This window comes from Fundulus heteroclitus, chromosome 3 (assembly GCF_011125445.2).
Source record: "Fundulus heteroclitus isolate FHET01 chromosome 3, MU-UCD_Fhet_4.1, whole genome shotgun sequence".
Lineage (NCBI taxonomy): Eukaryota > Metazoa > Chordata > Actinopteri > Cyprinodontiformes > Fundulidae > Fundulus > Fundulus heteroclitus.
In genome coordinates this window covers 7925634-7942319 of record NC_046363.1, presented here as the reverse complement: position 1 = coordinate 7942319, position 16686 = coordinate 7925634, and the positions used below count along the sequence as shown (strand labels likewise).

At 41.2% G+C, this 16686-nt stretch overlaps 1 protein-coding gene across 1 annotated transcript in view; it reads right to left on the bottom strand.

Moving 5' to 3' along the window:
- Positions 1-16686, bottom strand: part of klhl32 (kelch-like family member 32) — a 43012-nt gene that overhangs the window by 25162 nt on the left and 1164 nt on the right. Inside the window, exons 2-3 of the mRNA XM_021321690.2 lie at positions 15399-15510; positions 11319-11496 (exon numbers count right to left, since the gene is read on the bottom strand). Coding sequence (XP_021177365.1) covers positions 11319-11496; positions 15399-15421 — 201 coding nt within the window. The 5' untranslated portion in view covers positions 15422-15510. The remainder of the gene's footprint in view (positions 1-11318; positions 11497-15398; positions 15511-16686) is intronic.

The window sequence follows — 16686 nt, the reverse complement described above, 5'->3', positions numbered from 1 at the left end:
GAGCGTGAGTCCAGCTAGCTGCTCGCTAATCAAAGCTATCGACTGATGTCACACCACAAGGAGGAGGCAGAGCCATTGATCAGTGCCAACCTGCAGAGAGCGGCAGCATGGGGAGGGGAAAAAATGAAGAGGTTTTCAAAGTCATTTGTAATTTAGCTTTTCCTGCTGGGTTTCAATCCAGCAGCAAAGCCATACATTTTCCTATAAAAGTGAATTTTTGCTGCTATTGGCGCTTTCTTTCATCACATCAGGAAAGCAATCTTGCTAACTAGCAATTTTAAGCAGCTCTTTTAATCACTTTAGCAGCGTGCAGCATAATCCCCCCCCCCCCAACTCTAACAGTTGTGCATGCCTCCTAAAGCCCCGCAGTCATTCTTCTGGAACAAAACAGCAATAAATCAGCAATTTCTTCGCTGATTCATAACACACATGAACTTCGACCAGAGGAAGACACGCCCTTTGTCTCTTACAAATGTTTATTTTTGTATTGTAAGCGATGAGTGAGACATTGTGAGTTTTAACCAAAGGTTGAGGAGCCCTCCCTCTTTGATCGCCCTGCTGTGCTAATTAAAAATCTCCCGGACCACTAAGCCCAGGAGGGCCAACGGCCTAAGCTGGGCTGTGACGGTGGCTGATCTGTGGTCAGTGCGTGCAAGTGTGAAAAACACAAATAGACCAGATGGAAGCACACAAGTGGAGAAAGTTGCGGGGACATAGCTGGCAGAGCGGATCGCCTGCAAAGTCACCGCCCCTGTCCTTGGCAGAGAAGCTGAGGTAGCCGCTGATGGTGACGGATGGCTCCTGTGATTTGGGGATACAGACCCGTCTCAGAGACGCGGTGCGCCACAGAGCCACGCCCGCTGTGGGCCGTTCGCGCAGGACTGCAGTAGAGCGGGGTGCAGCTCTGCGGAGAGACTGGCCTGCTGGCAGGATTTATGTGTGCCTGCATGTTGTGATAACACGAGACTAACAGTGAAATATTAGCTTTCAGTGAGGTTGTTTCACTGCAGGGGGGAAATATTGGGTCATTTCTTGCAGGCTGAAGCTATTTTTACAAGTACAGTTTTTTTTAAGTGTTGCAGACTAACTTTTCACCAAAAAAATTGTGGTTGGCCCCTGATAATAATGCAGCGCTAATTATTGATATTTTCTTCTGATTTCCTGACAAACACCTGGAATGACCATAAAATACAGTCCACACTAAAAACAATTCAGCCTCAAAAGAGCAATAATTAATTTTGCATCCAGTGCCTTGCAAAAGTATTCATACCCCTTTCCACATTATGTCTCATTACAAGCTTATAAATTTAAATGCACTTTGGGGAGATTTTTTTTACATTTTTTTTCTAATAAAAATCTTAAGTGTCCCTTCTGATCTGATTTGCCGAAATAAATTCCAGTGTAACCGTCTGAGAAAAATCTAAGACTGAATAAAGAATCATGAAATTTAGTTACCTGCATTCAGTATCTGTGTGTATGTCCTAATTTATGTTGTCTTATAATCTAGTATTCAAATAAAAATAATTTAAATTTGTGTTTTTCATCTGACAAAATGTGAAAAACGTCCAGGAAACGAATACTTTTGCAAGGCACTGTATACTCCGCTAGTGTAGAAGTAATAGTCCCTTTGCTAGCGAATATCCATGCTTCTTTTAGACCGTGTAACGCAAAGTGTGAATGACAGACATAATTAGAAACCTTCTAGCAGTCAAAACACTGTATAACGAATTTGTTAATTATTATTTTACAAATTACAATATTCTGAAGTAGGAAATGATAAGAAGGCGGGAATATAATCCAAAATTTTAAACATCACCAACCAAGCCTACTTTTATGTTTTTAAATCACATATAATCAGTGGTTTTGGTTTAAACTATGATATGTGAGTGAAAATATTTATCCATATATATCTGTGCCTTTTTTTCTTAAAAAAAAAAACTACTAAGAGAAGTCAGGAAAAATATTTTATGACAGCACAATAACATCCCATAAAGCCTTTATTCACACCGTTATAGATATAGTTGCAAAATGTGCTTTTTCTGATACACTTATACTTTCAAACTCTGCTCTTAACTGCATAATCAAAAGGGAGAGCAACATTCTAACTCAACTACATGCTGATGGATCCGCCAGTTTAACACCAAGATGATTAAAATAACCCTATTTTTAAACACATCTGTATGTTAGAAAAAGGTGTAAATTCACCCAGCAAGAAAGAGGCTTATGAGAAACAATGGCATAGCAGCCTATGTAACCTTTTGCATTTTTCTAATTTTCCACAAAACTAGTCAAAACAAATGCAGGGTTTGTGGCCAACCTAGCTCAACATTCCCAAACATAACCATAGCACTTACAGCCAAATTCTGCAATAAAATACTACAAATCTACCCATGTAGCCAATCAAAAACTAACAACGTATCATTTAAGGAATGTGTTGAATGTGTCACTATTATGGAAATTTTCACACACCAATCAAGGGAGCTTCTTTCCATGTTGTGTCAAACTGCTCATTTGCTGCTTTGCTTACTAACCAGCTTTGGCCAAACAACCAAGAAGATCATTTTTTATACGTTTCTTTATTGAAATATAAAAACAGGAATTGGAAATAACCCAGCTGACTCATCTTTGGTTCAAGTTTGCCTACATTCTTCTGATCTGTGGCGCGTCTGATTCAACAGACAAGATCAACTCTCAGGCCGGTGCCGCACTTAAAAGTCACCACTCGTAACTTGGTTCCAAACAACGCTGGTTGATCTGACAACTCTGCTGCATGTTGCCATTGTGACCAATATTTCGATTGTAGCAGTCCACAAGTTCAGTATCTTGTGCAGCATCAACAATGAAAGTTGCACCTGTGACAAGACAGCTATTTTCAGAAATTAACTAATGCTGAAATTGTTCTTCAACATTTCCATAGGAGGTAACTGGAAATTAGATGTTAACAAGAAGTGGGCAACTACCCTTGAAATCCAGACTTTGACTAGGACAGTCCAAAACCTATTTAGCTATTCAGAGGCAACTAGCTGATCTACTTCAGATCATTGTCGAGCTTAAGTATAAGATCACAAACTGATGGCCAGAGATTCATGTTAGAGATTGTCTGGTAGAGAGCAGAATCCATGATTTTTTTTTTTCATTTTTATTTTAGGGCAGCTCAGATTTTAACAACAGAAATCTTCACTCGATGTCCAGCCTCTTTCTTATTCTTGAATCATTAACACCGACATCAACAAAAGTGAGGTCAGCAGTGCTTTACATGTTATTCTGGGTATTTGTGACCTTCTGAGCGAATGGCTAATGAGCTCTCAGAGTAATATTGGTAGGTTTCACAGTCCTGGGAAGGTTCATCACCTTGTTCTGTTTTCAGCATGTAGATTACTAACCTGACAACAGCCAGCTGCATGTATCGCTCCGCCTAGCTCCACTCACATACATCTGGGACACCGCCATAGGAATTGCCTTTACTGCAGGCTGGTCCTTATCAAAACTCCTTGCATATGATTGGATAAGCCACTTGTCTGTCATCTTTATCGACGTGCTATTTCAACCACTCACACCGAAGCTAACCTGTGACGCTGATGAGACCGACGCAGGAAAAAAACCCTTTTTTTTTTTTTTTTTTTTTTTATGTGTTTGCGCCTTTGCGGCTCTAGTGCAGGGTTTCCCGCAGCGCTATCTTGGCGAGGCGGCCGCGGAAAACGTGTCGTCCCTCTCCCCAAAGCTCCGCGAGCCGGTCCGCGGAAAACATGTCGTCCACCCCCCCCCCCCCCCCCGCTCCGCGAGCCGGTCCGCGGAAAACGTGTCGTCCACAACCCCACCCCCCCCCCCCACCCCCGGTCCGCGAGTCGGTCCGCCTCGCATAAGCAAATTCCTGCGGGAAACACTGTAGTGGCACACCTTTTATTGACAGTGAGCTGACAGGAAGAGGGGGAAAGACAGGCGGCAAAGCGCCGCGGGTCGGAGTCGATCCCGGGCCGACCGCGTTGAGGACTAATAGGCCTCCTTATATGGTTCGCGCTAACCGCTAACCGCTCCGGGGACGCGTCCGCGTTGCGCGTCCGCGTACGCGCCCCGGAAAACAAAACTTGCCAAATCCGGTCGGGAGAAGGGCGAAAACATGGTTTCCACCAACAAAAGCCTTCAGAGCCGTTCTCTGATGTTCTTTTAATGAAACAATATCAGGTAGATTGGACAACACGGAAGAAATAGCAGCATCAATGCTAACGCTTGCTTCCTCGATGCGAGCCGCCATTGTTGTTGGAATCTCACGGTGGCTTCTCCACTACGTCACATCCATGAAACACCCGCCCTGCGTCCTGATTGGCCAGACCAAAAATTTGGTTGGGGAAATCACTTTCAATCAGCCGTGTCCCAGATGTATGTGAGTGGAGCTAGGCGGAGCGATACATGCAGCTGGCTGTTGTCAGGTTAGTAGATTACGGCTCTAACTGTGATTTCTAGGCTTTCCAAAACTTTAGAAATGGCTTTGTAAGACTTTTCAGACTGGAAAATGTCATTAAATTTGACCAGTCTTGAATTTCTTTTGTTCAGGGCTTGATGTGCTCCGTATCAGCCTACTTCCTGTTGTCAGACAGTTTTTATTTAAGGTCATTCTTGATTTTCCAGATCTAGCAGTAACTGGATCTCGTGTCGCCAGCGGGAGTGAAGCAAAAAATGCAATCAGTCACAATTAATCCATGATTTAACAGGACGGTAATTATATTTTCACATCAGGCCACCCTCGTTCGGATAGCTTCCTTCCCTTCAATTGAAATTATCCTTGGAAAAAATGCTTTTTGTATTTATTCAACTTATCTTTGTCTGATTATAAAAATGGTATGAAACATATTTCTTGATGATCTGAAACTGTTCAGTGTGACAAAAAAAAGAGGAAAAGAGGAGCAGTGTCAAAGGAAACGTGTGTGACAAATACACCTTCTAGCCAAAACAGAAAGCATCGGTCATCATTACACTTTCAAACATGGAAACTCCCAATAAAAACAGCCTCGTATCTGTGTGTTTATTCACGTTAAGGTGTTGTATCGAGTAGTACATGCTGGGTAGCCTTACTAATTTAATTAGAGCTTGCTAATTCTCATAGAGCTGAGTGGTAACTTCAACACATTTAGAGTGTTTATTGCTTATTGTGTGCCACTATGCTTGATGGCAAAAAAAAGGTTAGTAGAAAAAAACATAACTGTAGAAATATCTTAATGGTTACACAAGTCTAGCCTTAGCCTATTAGCAATCAGTTGAAGTTGTGCACACAGACTGTTTGCCCCCCGCTCATAAACCTACTGGATATTAATTTCAGTGCCAGCAGCAGGGTTTTTATTGGGGTTATTCTACCTGTAAAATATACTCGGCCAAAGTTTCGCGTAAAGCAAAGTCATTACGGCAACAATGTAAAAAGTTAAGAAAATCTCTTATTTACGAGCTTTGATTAAAAAGGTTTGAATGATCACTTTAAAACAAAGATAACTCGGGCAAACAGCACTGGACAAATTTAGTGGCACCCCTGGTAAAGATATGACATTAAAAAAAACAACTTAAATCTTAGATTGCAGCAGCATAATCTCACACTGATACATTTAAATAAATGCAACTTTCTGTTTAAGTACATTTATCAGTGGGGGAAAATCCATGTTAATAAATATTTGTTTTTATTATAATCCCTATAGGTGAACATAAGCATGTTTTAATCGGGGCTTAACCATATTTTTTTGAAGTTGGTCACAGTTTCAAGGATTTCTAATAGGTAATGTGTCCATTTCTGTTTCCCTCCTGGTGGACAAATAAGACCATTTCTTAAAGCCGCAGGCCACTAGGCTGGATGAGGCAACAAATACTCCCGGTGGGAAAAGCACCTCATATAAAATGTTATAGAGAGTTGGGGACCTGTTCCTCTCCCAAAATCCCAAGGAACATGGTTGGTATGCATGGGGTCACAAATTATTTGAAACACCAGGAAATAAAACATGTTTGTCCTCTGTCAGAACATTAAAAATGGTAAATTACTAAGTTTTTCAACAAAATAATGATCATAATAATGACATATGGTCAAAAATCAACACAGAAACGGTTCACCCGACACAAACTCCACCTTCTTCCATGTCCATCTCAGTCCGAGTCTGAAAATCAGTGGGCTGAACTGAAGAGAAGAAAGCATGCGGCTGCTTTCACGTGGGAAGCAGCATGAGTCGCGCTCGCTGCACAGCTACAGCTAATGGCAAGAGAGAACAGCACCGTGCAGCGCACACATAAACGGTGCATATATGTTAATGACAGCATCCCACGGCACTCCCTGATACAGAAGGAAAACGACTGTAAGGGGAATGAATGATATATTTTGTAATATAAAAACACACATCCCATGTCTTCCACTCATTAAATTCACCTTTTACTCCCATATTATCATAATGTCCTTCCGAATTACAGGTTGTATGTTTATGTCCCATTAAGTCTTCAAGTCTTGTGTTAAAAGTAGAGCTGTTCGATTTTGCCATAAAAATTCCGCTTTTATTTAGATTTTTCTGTGCATTAATTACAAGAAATGCCCTATAGATATTCATGTTTGAGGACAAGGTCTATTCGAAGCAAAGAATTAAACTGTTTTTTATTTACTGAATAATTTTATTAAAGAGAATAGTTTGTTGAGTTGAACATCAATCCTTGTTCGACATAAAGAGTAAAGTGTAGTTAATCAACAAGGCTATGTAATAAACAGTTTTACTAGTACTTCATTAAATGGCAAAATTCCTCAACATTTCTGGTAATTAGGTCATGTAATAAACTCCGATCTAATTGATAATTTGAAATTATCTCACTGATCTCTAATCAACAAAAGACAAACTGAAGTGGTCATCCGTTTACAAATATTGGGTGCACTTGAAAAAAAAAAAAAAGAATACTTCTTCGGAAGATAAAACTGTAAAATAAAACTGAAATGTAATGAACAAATACCTATAATATAGAAAATAAGTTATTAAATACTTCACATCAGTAAAACATTGAATGATCTCTTGTCCAGAGTCCATCGTCACGCGCGATACTGTCCGGTAGCTGCAACCATAGACATAATATAAGAGTAGACGCGTCATTGGGCGGGTTCTGCCTATGCTGCGATGCGTCAGAGCGTCCGCCATCTTAAATGTGGCAAATCGGCAGTTACTCAGTCACTTAAACAGTATCAGAGGGACTTTAATCTCTGAATATACTTTGTATTCGTAGTATTTCTTTTTTGTAATATTACAAGTTTATTTTCGTATCCCTTTAGCTTCATTCTCCTGAATTTATTCTCCTAAAGAATAAAAATAATTAAAATAATCTAACCTGGCCCTATTACTCCAGGAGTGAAATAATTCTGCAAACTGTGATTATTCTGGAAATGTTCCCCCTTAATTCTCATAATATGTTTTTATCATAACATTATCACTTTTGTGTTTGTTAGTTTATTTTTACTTTAGGACTTTTTTTCCCTCATTTTATTAATTTTACCTCTTTAATACTCACCCAAAAAGTCTGTTCCTAAAGGTTCACATGTGACACGGGTTTATGAAATAATGAAGACCACAATGTTTAGATTTAACAAATTTATCCTTATATTCATAACACATAAACACACACACATACACACACACACACATATATATATATATATATATATATATATATATATATATATATATATATATATATATATATATATATATATATATATATATATATATATATATATATATATATATATATATATATATATGTGTGTGTGTGTGTGTGTGTATTTATTGCAGCACAGGAGTGAGGCATCTTTTCTGATTCACGTTCACAATAACAGAACTCGACTTTTTTCTGCCACATACAATATGGCGGTGACGTTGACGTGCGAACCTGCACCCTATGACGCGTCTACGTATATGATGTCTATGGCTGCAACACTCTCTTCCCTTCCACGTGGTGGCAAACCCACTTTAAGAGCATTACCGCCACCCAAAGGGCTGGAGATGGAAAGAATGAGTCTTAGTCTCGTGAAATGTAACATAACCAAAAATTGCATACCTCTGTGACTCGAAAATCTTGTTTTTAAAAAAATAATAAAAAAATAACAATTATAATGCAAATGCAATCAATTGTACAGCCCTAGTTAGAATCCCCAGAAAGTGGGACGACATTAGCTCCTTGTTTTACCTTTGAGGTGTCAAGGTGAGGTCACAGATCCCTGCGCCCAACTTCAGACTATATCGAGAAATGTTTTTTTAACTGGAAGTAAAGTTTATGCCCGGTGATGCGTTGTGCCACATGCATCACTGAGAGACACGTGCACAATAACGGATGATCAAGCGAGAAGGTGCAAGGGCAAAAGGTCATGATTTGTTTCTTTGTATGCTACTTTTTCTACCTTTTTCAGTGTGAGATTATGTAGCTATTATATAATTATATATACACTCACCGGCCACTTTATTAGGTACACCTGTCCAACTGCTCGTTAACACTTAATTTCTAAGCAGCCAATCACATGGCGTGCATTTAGGCATGTAGACATGGTCAAGAGAATCTCCTGCAGTTCAAACCGAGCATCAGTATGGGGAAGAAAGGTGATTTGAGTGACTTTGAACGTGGCAGGATTGTTGGTGCCAGAAGGGCTGGTCTGAGTATTTCAGAAACTGCTAATCTACTGGGATTTTCACGCACAACCATCTCTAGGGTTTACAGAGAATGGTCCGAAAAAGAAAAAACATCCAGTGAGCAGCAGTTCTGTGGGCGGAAATGCCTTGTTGATGCCAGAGGTCAGAGGAGAATGGCCAGACTGGTTCGAGCTGATAGAAGGGCAACAGTGACTCAAATAACCACCCGTTACAACCAAGGTGGGCAGAAGAGCATCTCTGAGCGCACAGTACGTCGAACTTTGAGGCAGATGGGCTACAGCAGCAGAAGACCACATCGGGTGCCACTCCTTTCAGCTAAGAACAGGAAACTGAGGCTACAATTTGCACAAGCTCATCGAAATTGGACAATAGAAGATTGGAAAAACGTTGCCTGGTCTGATGAGTCTCGATTTCTGCTGCGACAGTCGGATGATAGGGTCAGAATTTGGCGTCTACAACATGAAAGCATGGATCCATCCTGCCTTTTATCAACGGTTCAGGCTGGTGGTGGTGGTGTCATGGTGTGGGGAATATTTTCTTGGCACGCTTTGGGCCCCTTGGTACCAATTGAGCATCGTTGCAACGCCACAGCCTACCTGAGTATTGTTGCTGACCATGTCCATCCCTTTATGACCACAATGTACCCAACTTCTGATGGCTACTTTCAGCAGGATAATGCGCCATGTCATAAAGCTGGAATCATCTCAGACTGGTTTCTTGAACATGACAATGAGTTCGCTGTACTCAAATGGCCTCCACAGTCACCAGATCTCAATCCAATAGAGCATCTTTGGGATGTGGTGGAACGGGAGATTCGCATCATGGATGTGCAGCCGACAAATCTGCGGCAACTGTGTGATGCCATCATGTCAATATGGACCAAACTCCCTGAGGAATGCTTCCAGCACCTTGTTGAATCTATGCCACGAAGAATTGAGGCAGTTCTGAAGGCAAAAGGGGGTCCAACCCGTTACTAGCATGGGGTACCTAATAAAGTGGCCGGTGAGTGTATTTTAATATCTATATTATATTTATTAATAACTAAAGACCAATGTAGCAGACACTATGCATGCAGAAAAAAGCAGAGCCAACCTGGCAACCTGAATAAACAGCTATAAAGGTTTATAGCATACATTGTTTTCATGAGTTCAGCCCAGACAGAAGGCCTTGTAGACAATTTGAATTGGGGCTGGGCGATGCTGATGTGACTGACTTGGCTATGTCTCCCAGAGCTGTGCAAAGATGGAGAAGGAGATGACATATTCAGGACAAGTCACCGAGTCACGCCTGTTCAGGTATTTCACTACAGCCACCCTCATCTGCCGGACAGCATAATGTGTCCTAATCGCCGCTACAAGTGCAGAAGTTTCTCTTTCTGAGTGTGAAGAAAAAGAGGCAGGAAGAGGGAGCAGACAGAGCTGCCATTTACCGCACGAGCCCCCCCCCCCCCCCCATCTCCTCAGCAAACGAACAAAATTAAACCCCGCAACGGAGTCAGATGACAAATTGAAGATAACATTGTTAAGCCAATACAGGGAGACGGCAGAGCGCTGCTGCAAAGTCAGTTTTTCTTGCTTACTGTTGCTCGCTGATCTAATAATCCGGAAGCTGGAGACACAGCGTTGCTTTGCCGAGATGAAGCTTGAAAGACAGACATTTAGAAACCTGTCTGAGGAACAGAGAGGGAAAGAGACGGCAGGAAGACGAACAAAGGGAGGAGAAGAGTACGACTCCCCCACCATCAGCGCTCTGTGGAGGGATGTAAAAATAACCTGTGCACATGGAGTAACACAGGGGAGGCATAATCCCTGGGCAACTTGGACATATTTAATCTGCTTCTCATTTAGACGAGGGATTAGTATCTACCTTCTAATCTTCTCAGAGTCCCCAAATTAAATCTCATGGGTGCGCTTCTCTTTGTGCAATGGGAAATCTCCCGTCTGGGTATCTGACAGCTCGTGTCTGCCTGAAGCTCCTCTGAGGCCTGACAAGAGCGACCAACGCGAGGGTTCAGTCCAGGTGGCCTCAGCCCGGGTGATCACAACTTTTCTGAATCCAAACAGGACCGTTTGATTTTCTTACAACAAGAAGTCTGAATTTTTCTTCAACGCTTTTTGACATAAGGAAATAGCTAAAGAAATCTCCAAAATGTGTTTCGCGAACTGGAGAGTGGTTTTTAGAGGCCCAGAGAGGAGGAATATCCTTTTGGATGAGGTGGATCTGCTCTTGTTCAGTTCATTTCCCCAAAAAACCTTGAGTTGAACCTGCACTGCAAAAAGGGACCTAAACGTAAGTAAAATCTTCTTGAAATGAGTGTCCTTGATTTGAGCAGGAAGGTTTAAATAATCTGCCAATGGAGTAACATTTTTGTGCTTAAAACAGGAACAACTCATCTCCATCATCTTATTTCCAGTGCAGTATATCTAATTATCTTATTTTACGGGTCAAAATACTCATTCCATTGGCAGATAATCCTATTTACCTGCTCAAATCAAGGAAAAATACACTTATTTGAAGAAAATTTCACTTACTTTTAGTTGCCCCTTTGAAGTGAACTGGCCTCAGGTGACGGAGCGGTACTGGGCATGATTACATCCTTTTGGTGCTGTGCAGCGGGTAGTTTGCTGAACCAATTTCTCCAAGAGGGCAATGATCAACCTGAAATGTACCAACCCTGAAGTAGTCGCTGCACGCTGCCAGGACGGCCTTGTGGGCGTGGAACTTCTGCTCGCCGGCGACCAGGGTGACGTCACACAGCTGACCATCCTTCCTCTGCTGGTTGAGGGCAGAGAGAACGGAGTCCTGGTGGGACTTTGAATGGCAGAGCCTCTGTCCTGTCAGCATCTCCTTACTGTGGCACACACAGAAACACACACACACAGCTGCTGGGACAAACTTTAAACCTGGAATTCATGATAAGCTTTTGAATTAAGAAAGAAAGAAAGAAAGAAAGAAAGAAAGAAAGAAAGAAAGAAAGAAAGAAAGAAAGAAAGAAAGAAAGAAAGAAAGAAAGAAAGAAAGAAAGAAAGAAAGAAAGAAAGAAAGAAAGGATTGTGATAAAAACATGACAGCTACCGAAGATGTCTCCACAATTTGTGGTACAATGTGTGTTTACCAATTCTACTGCAATTTGACTCTTAAATGAAGGAAATGCATAGGTAGATATTTAGAAGAAATAAAAGGTTTTAATTGAAAACGTTTAGCTCATCACTCTGAAAAATTTATAATTTTACAAAATAAAAAGCTTTTTGTCCCCAACAACAGCTAATATTTCGCTTGGATCACAAAAGTGTCAAAAAGGACAATAACTCACCCAGGCATGACACAACAAGACACTTGTTTTAAATTTCCTTCCCTTTTAAATAGAATTACATCTCATCTATTGGTGAACAGATATTTATTCTGCTTTTGAAGCAGTAGAGGGTGACCCAGATGATCTACATCGCTTAGTATCTAACTTTTATTGGATTTCTCTCTGTAAGTCACAGTTTTATGACTTCTCAAGCACCATCAGGTCAGAAGCTTCCTTTATTACTCATCACCAGATTTCTCCCTTTACGGTCGTAACTCTCAAAGAATAACTTAACTGACTTAATTAACCATTAAGGTTTTACTCATTCCCTTTGTAAATTTTAAGGAAAAGTCTTCATAGTCATATTAGAGGCATTCATCTATAGTGTCCACTCATTGTGTCAGCTGGTGAAAATGATGTTTTAACCATTTATCCATTGGTTTTCTTTACTGTTGCTTTGAATGGGCGGATTAATTGCAGCCAGTGGGTAAAAAGCCTGGTAGACACTCTCAATCGTGCTTAAGGGTAATTTGGAATCACCTATTTAGCTAACGGGATCGTTTGTGGACTGTGTGAGCAAACGATGCAGATGCAAACCCCAGATGGGCGATGAAAGCCACCATGCATCCATCCCCTCAAATTGAACGGTCTGCAAGACGTGTGCGTAGAGGTAGAATCGCTCCAAGAATGAAACGTGCTGACTAGGGTGGTCCAAGTGTGAGCTTCACAGGCTAAGGTTTGGCGTTCCAGAAGCCATGTCTGTGTATTTACCTGCATCCATGTGTTTTTAGTTCAGTCTTGTTTTGTTTATTTCTTTAACTCAAAAATGATTTAGTACCCTTCAAATGATCATACCTAGTTTTTATATAAGTCAAAAAGAAACCATATGCGAATTCTAGCTTTAGTTAAATTTCCCATTTCTGAACAGGAAGAAAACAAGAAAGATTTCATTTAAAGATAGGAGCCATATTCCTACTGAATAAAAAGGAAAACTAAAAGAGACCATATAACCTTAGAAAAAAGAGAGTGCGCCCATTTGTATTTAAGAAGTTTGAGTATTTTGCATGCCACTAATGTTGTACTTGGTTTTATTGATTTTTGAGTCTGGTAAAAAACAGAAAGTCGATTTGTCAAACCCCTTGTTATGAATGAAGGTGTACTTTCTTTCTACCAGAAATGTATTATCAAAAATGTTATGCGTCTTGGTTTGTTTGTTGTGCACGTGTGTGTTTTTTTGGTTGTGTTCAAACTTCCATGTCCGAATATCCCATGATGAAAAATTAACTATAAAACACCCCCAAAGTAAGTTTGTGGACTTGAAAGTCAGAGGGACTTAGTTAAAAACGGCCTTCAAAGTAAACATGGCGGACCTGAGCGTGTAGAAAGTGGTAAACGAAGCAGAGCTAAACGGTTTATTAGCAATTCTGTCAATGTGTTCCCTATCAAATCATTAATCCGTATTGGTAAACCTCAATCTGTAACCGGGTAGCAGTGGTGGGGCTTGACTGAAATATACTGAAATAGGTGTTAGGAGATTGTACTGTTGAATCTAGGTCAGTGAGCACTGAATCAAGGTTTCTTCATTAGTCTCTCAAAGGAAAAGTCTGCGTTGGACAAAGATCACGGCACATAAATAAAGCAAGATAAGCGACATCAATTGTAACGACAGATAAAAAAAAATATATATATATATACATAATTCTGTGTACCAAATTCTCTACATCTAGGGCATGCAGCCGGCAGCGCTGTCCACCCTAATCTATCTAATGTCCACTTTCAGTCTTGGCTGCCTCTCTAAATGCTGCTGCCTGCCGGGAGGCTTGCTCTGTCACCTTCACGGTGATGGAAATAGGAAATAGGTGTGTGGGGACTCCGGCTCTGGAGGTAGGGTGGATAATAACTCATGCTGCTTGTCAGGTACTCTGACAGAAGGAGAGCCAGCACAGAAAAGTAGGAAACTGGTTCAAAAGCGAATGATTTAAAACGGCCACAGAACGGAGACGCAATTCAGGAGATAGGATGAGGGGTGAACTCTGTTGATGTTCTGAGCAAATAAATCACACCTAAAATAGAAATATTACAATGTAATCTAGTGTTTTACAAGTTTGCAAGTTCTTTTAAATAATGGGCATTTTTGTTCTTTTCTGAAACTGAAAGGTGATCCTTAAACAGACGCCATAATCTCCCTTTTTACATTATAGAGTGTCGAATGCTCCTGACCCTGTTGGTGAAGACGCCATTACTGACGGAAGAATACTGAATGTTAGCTATTTCAGTCAGCGAGAAAACTGAGAGAAATGTTAGAGAAAGCACAGAGATGTAAGCCATTTAAAGGGAAGCTGAATTTTCCACATGTCCATGGTTCACCCAGAGCGAGAGAGAGACTACCAGCAGATAACAGGAAGGACGAATGGAGTAAAATTGTTCTGGTTTATCCTAATAAACATGTTGATTAGGAAATGTTGGCACTAAATAAGAGTTAGGAGCCGCTTTCACTAAATATCCATAAAGAGATTGCTGCTTTACCAATGCTAGCCACACTAACTGAACCAGTTTTTTAAATAAAATGTTAAAGTCAGTTAAAAAGTGACCTCAATATTAATTTTGCCTATAAACCATAATATGTATAATATGAGGGTATAATATGGGGTCACCTCTGCTCCTAACAAAGCCAATCAGTGACCGCTCATGGCAGGAAGACCAGAAAAATACTACTTTCAATTTGGGCTGGACAATATGTAGAACAATATTGTCATCTCATTATTAATGTGTGCGATATTCATATCAGAAATACCAGCTCTGAAAATGCCAGTTAGGTGTCACAAGTCCAAAGAGCGGCAAAGAGTCGATCAGTTGTGATCGACTCTTTGCCGCTGCATGATTGTTTTGAATTGCGGAGCCTTTGTATTTTCAAAACCGTCTTCTCATGTTCTCATCATATGGTCCTTAAAGAGAATCCGGATTTGTTTAAAATCTGTAACGGAACCTTAAACCTTACAAAACCCAGAGATTGGAAATGGGCCAGTGCATCACCCATATACATCACTGCACTGAAAAAAGAAAGAAAAAAAAAAGTTTAGAACTACAAAATGAATGAGACGTCACTTGGAAGCAATTTCACCTTTTGGTCAAGCATGATTGCATTTTCACTAGAGCAAGGAAGAGGGGTTGTTGTTAAAAAGTCCTGACAGTGGAATGACTACTAGCTGGATTTGTGTACATGTGCATCTGTTTAAACAACAGATAACACAAATATTAAATTAATGATTCTTATGATTTGTTAAATCATAAGAAGCTCCATAGACCAAAGCGACTCCCGGTCAATACGTGCCATCTACGGTAATTATCCTTTTTGTTTGGAGGGGGGGGGGTACCAGTGCTGTCATGACGGAGAATCTTCAACAGTTTAGTCAACAGATGAGAAACGGTCTGAAACAACATGGCCTTACCCAGCTACCTACCTGAGGCTGGGTTCAGAAGGCATGCCCCTTCACAAAGAAGGAGATGATGGAGGGGAAAGGTGCGATGTGCCTCCTGAGGATTGTCGTCTCCTCTCTGGGTACAGACATCAGCCTGATAGGACAGAACAGCACGTCAGCTTTATTCAGCGCTTCCACTTGACCGAGCCCGACTGTCACAACCTCCTGTGCGACGTGCGAACACACGTTACCAGGCGCCGCGCCTGACGCCGACTTGTCCCTTCTACCGCCCGTGTGGCTGTTGACTTTGACAATTCTTGTAGCTGCTCTTTCAAGTCCTTTTAAAGCAGACACCCCCCCCCCACCCCCCCGACACCAGCTCATAGAACAGAATAAACAAGATCAGCAGCTCTCAGAACAGCCTGGGAGTCTAAATTACACCCAGTGTAGCTACATCCTAGACATAATGTGCAACACGCCTGAATCTGATACACCCTGGGTAACAAACGGCAACCCAGGAGGTCAGCACGGGTACATTCTGAAATCCAAGATACACTGGAAACATACCTACTTCCTGTACAACAATCAGTCGCTTAATAAACCACCTTGCAAAGGTAATATAAGATATTCTCATATATTACCACAAACCTGAATTTAATCATCTGGGTTTTATGTAATACGTCGAGACAAATTTTGTTTAATGAATAGAAATCTGAAAAATCCACTCTGCAAATAACCCAGAGTACGCCATCGCCGTGGTGAAACGTGGTGGAGGCGGGGTCGCTGTGCTGTGGGAAAGCTTTCCTTCCGGCAAAAGGCCAAACTTAGATCCAAGGCAGAATGCAAGACTTGAAAATGGATGTTCGGGGACTGCTCTCCGTCCAGTCTGCTGTGGAGAGCCTTTTCTTAAGCGGGGACAAGGCGGCTGGTCAGTGCAGGGGTCAGAAGACGGATGGAGCTAAATGCAGGGCGATCCTGGAAGAAAACCTGCTAAATGAGAGAGGGGCGGCACTCAAAACTATTTCCCAAGGCTTAAATGAAATATTAACGCTTGTTCGTGAGATACAATGGCCAAGTCAAAGTCCAGACCTACGGTAAATCCAATTTAAAATCTGTGGCAAGCCTTGGAAAGTTGCCGCTTACGGACGCCCTTCAACCTGTCTGGCTGAGCTTCAGCTCGTTCGTACAGAAGAATGGGGGGAAACGACGTCAGCTGATTGAAAACGCTTGGAATCGCAGTGAAAGGTTCTTTAGAAATATAGAGGTGGGTCAAATCCAAACAGAAAGCACTGGGGTCAGTGATCGTAACGCAACAAACACCCCATGTGGA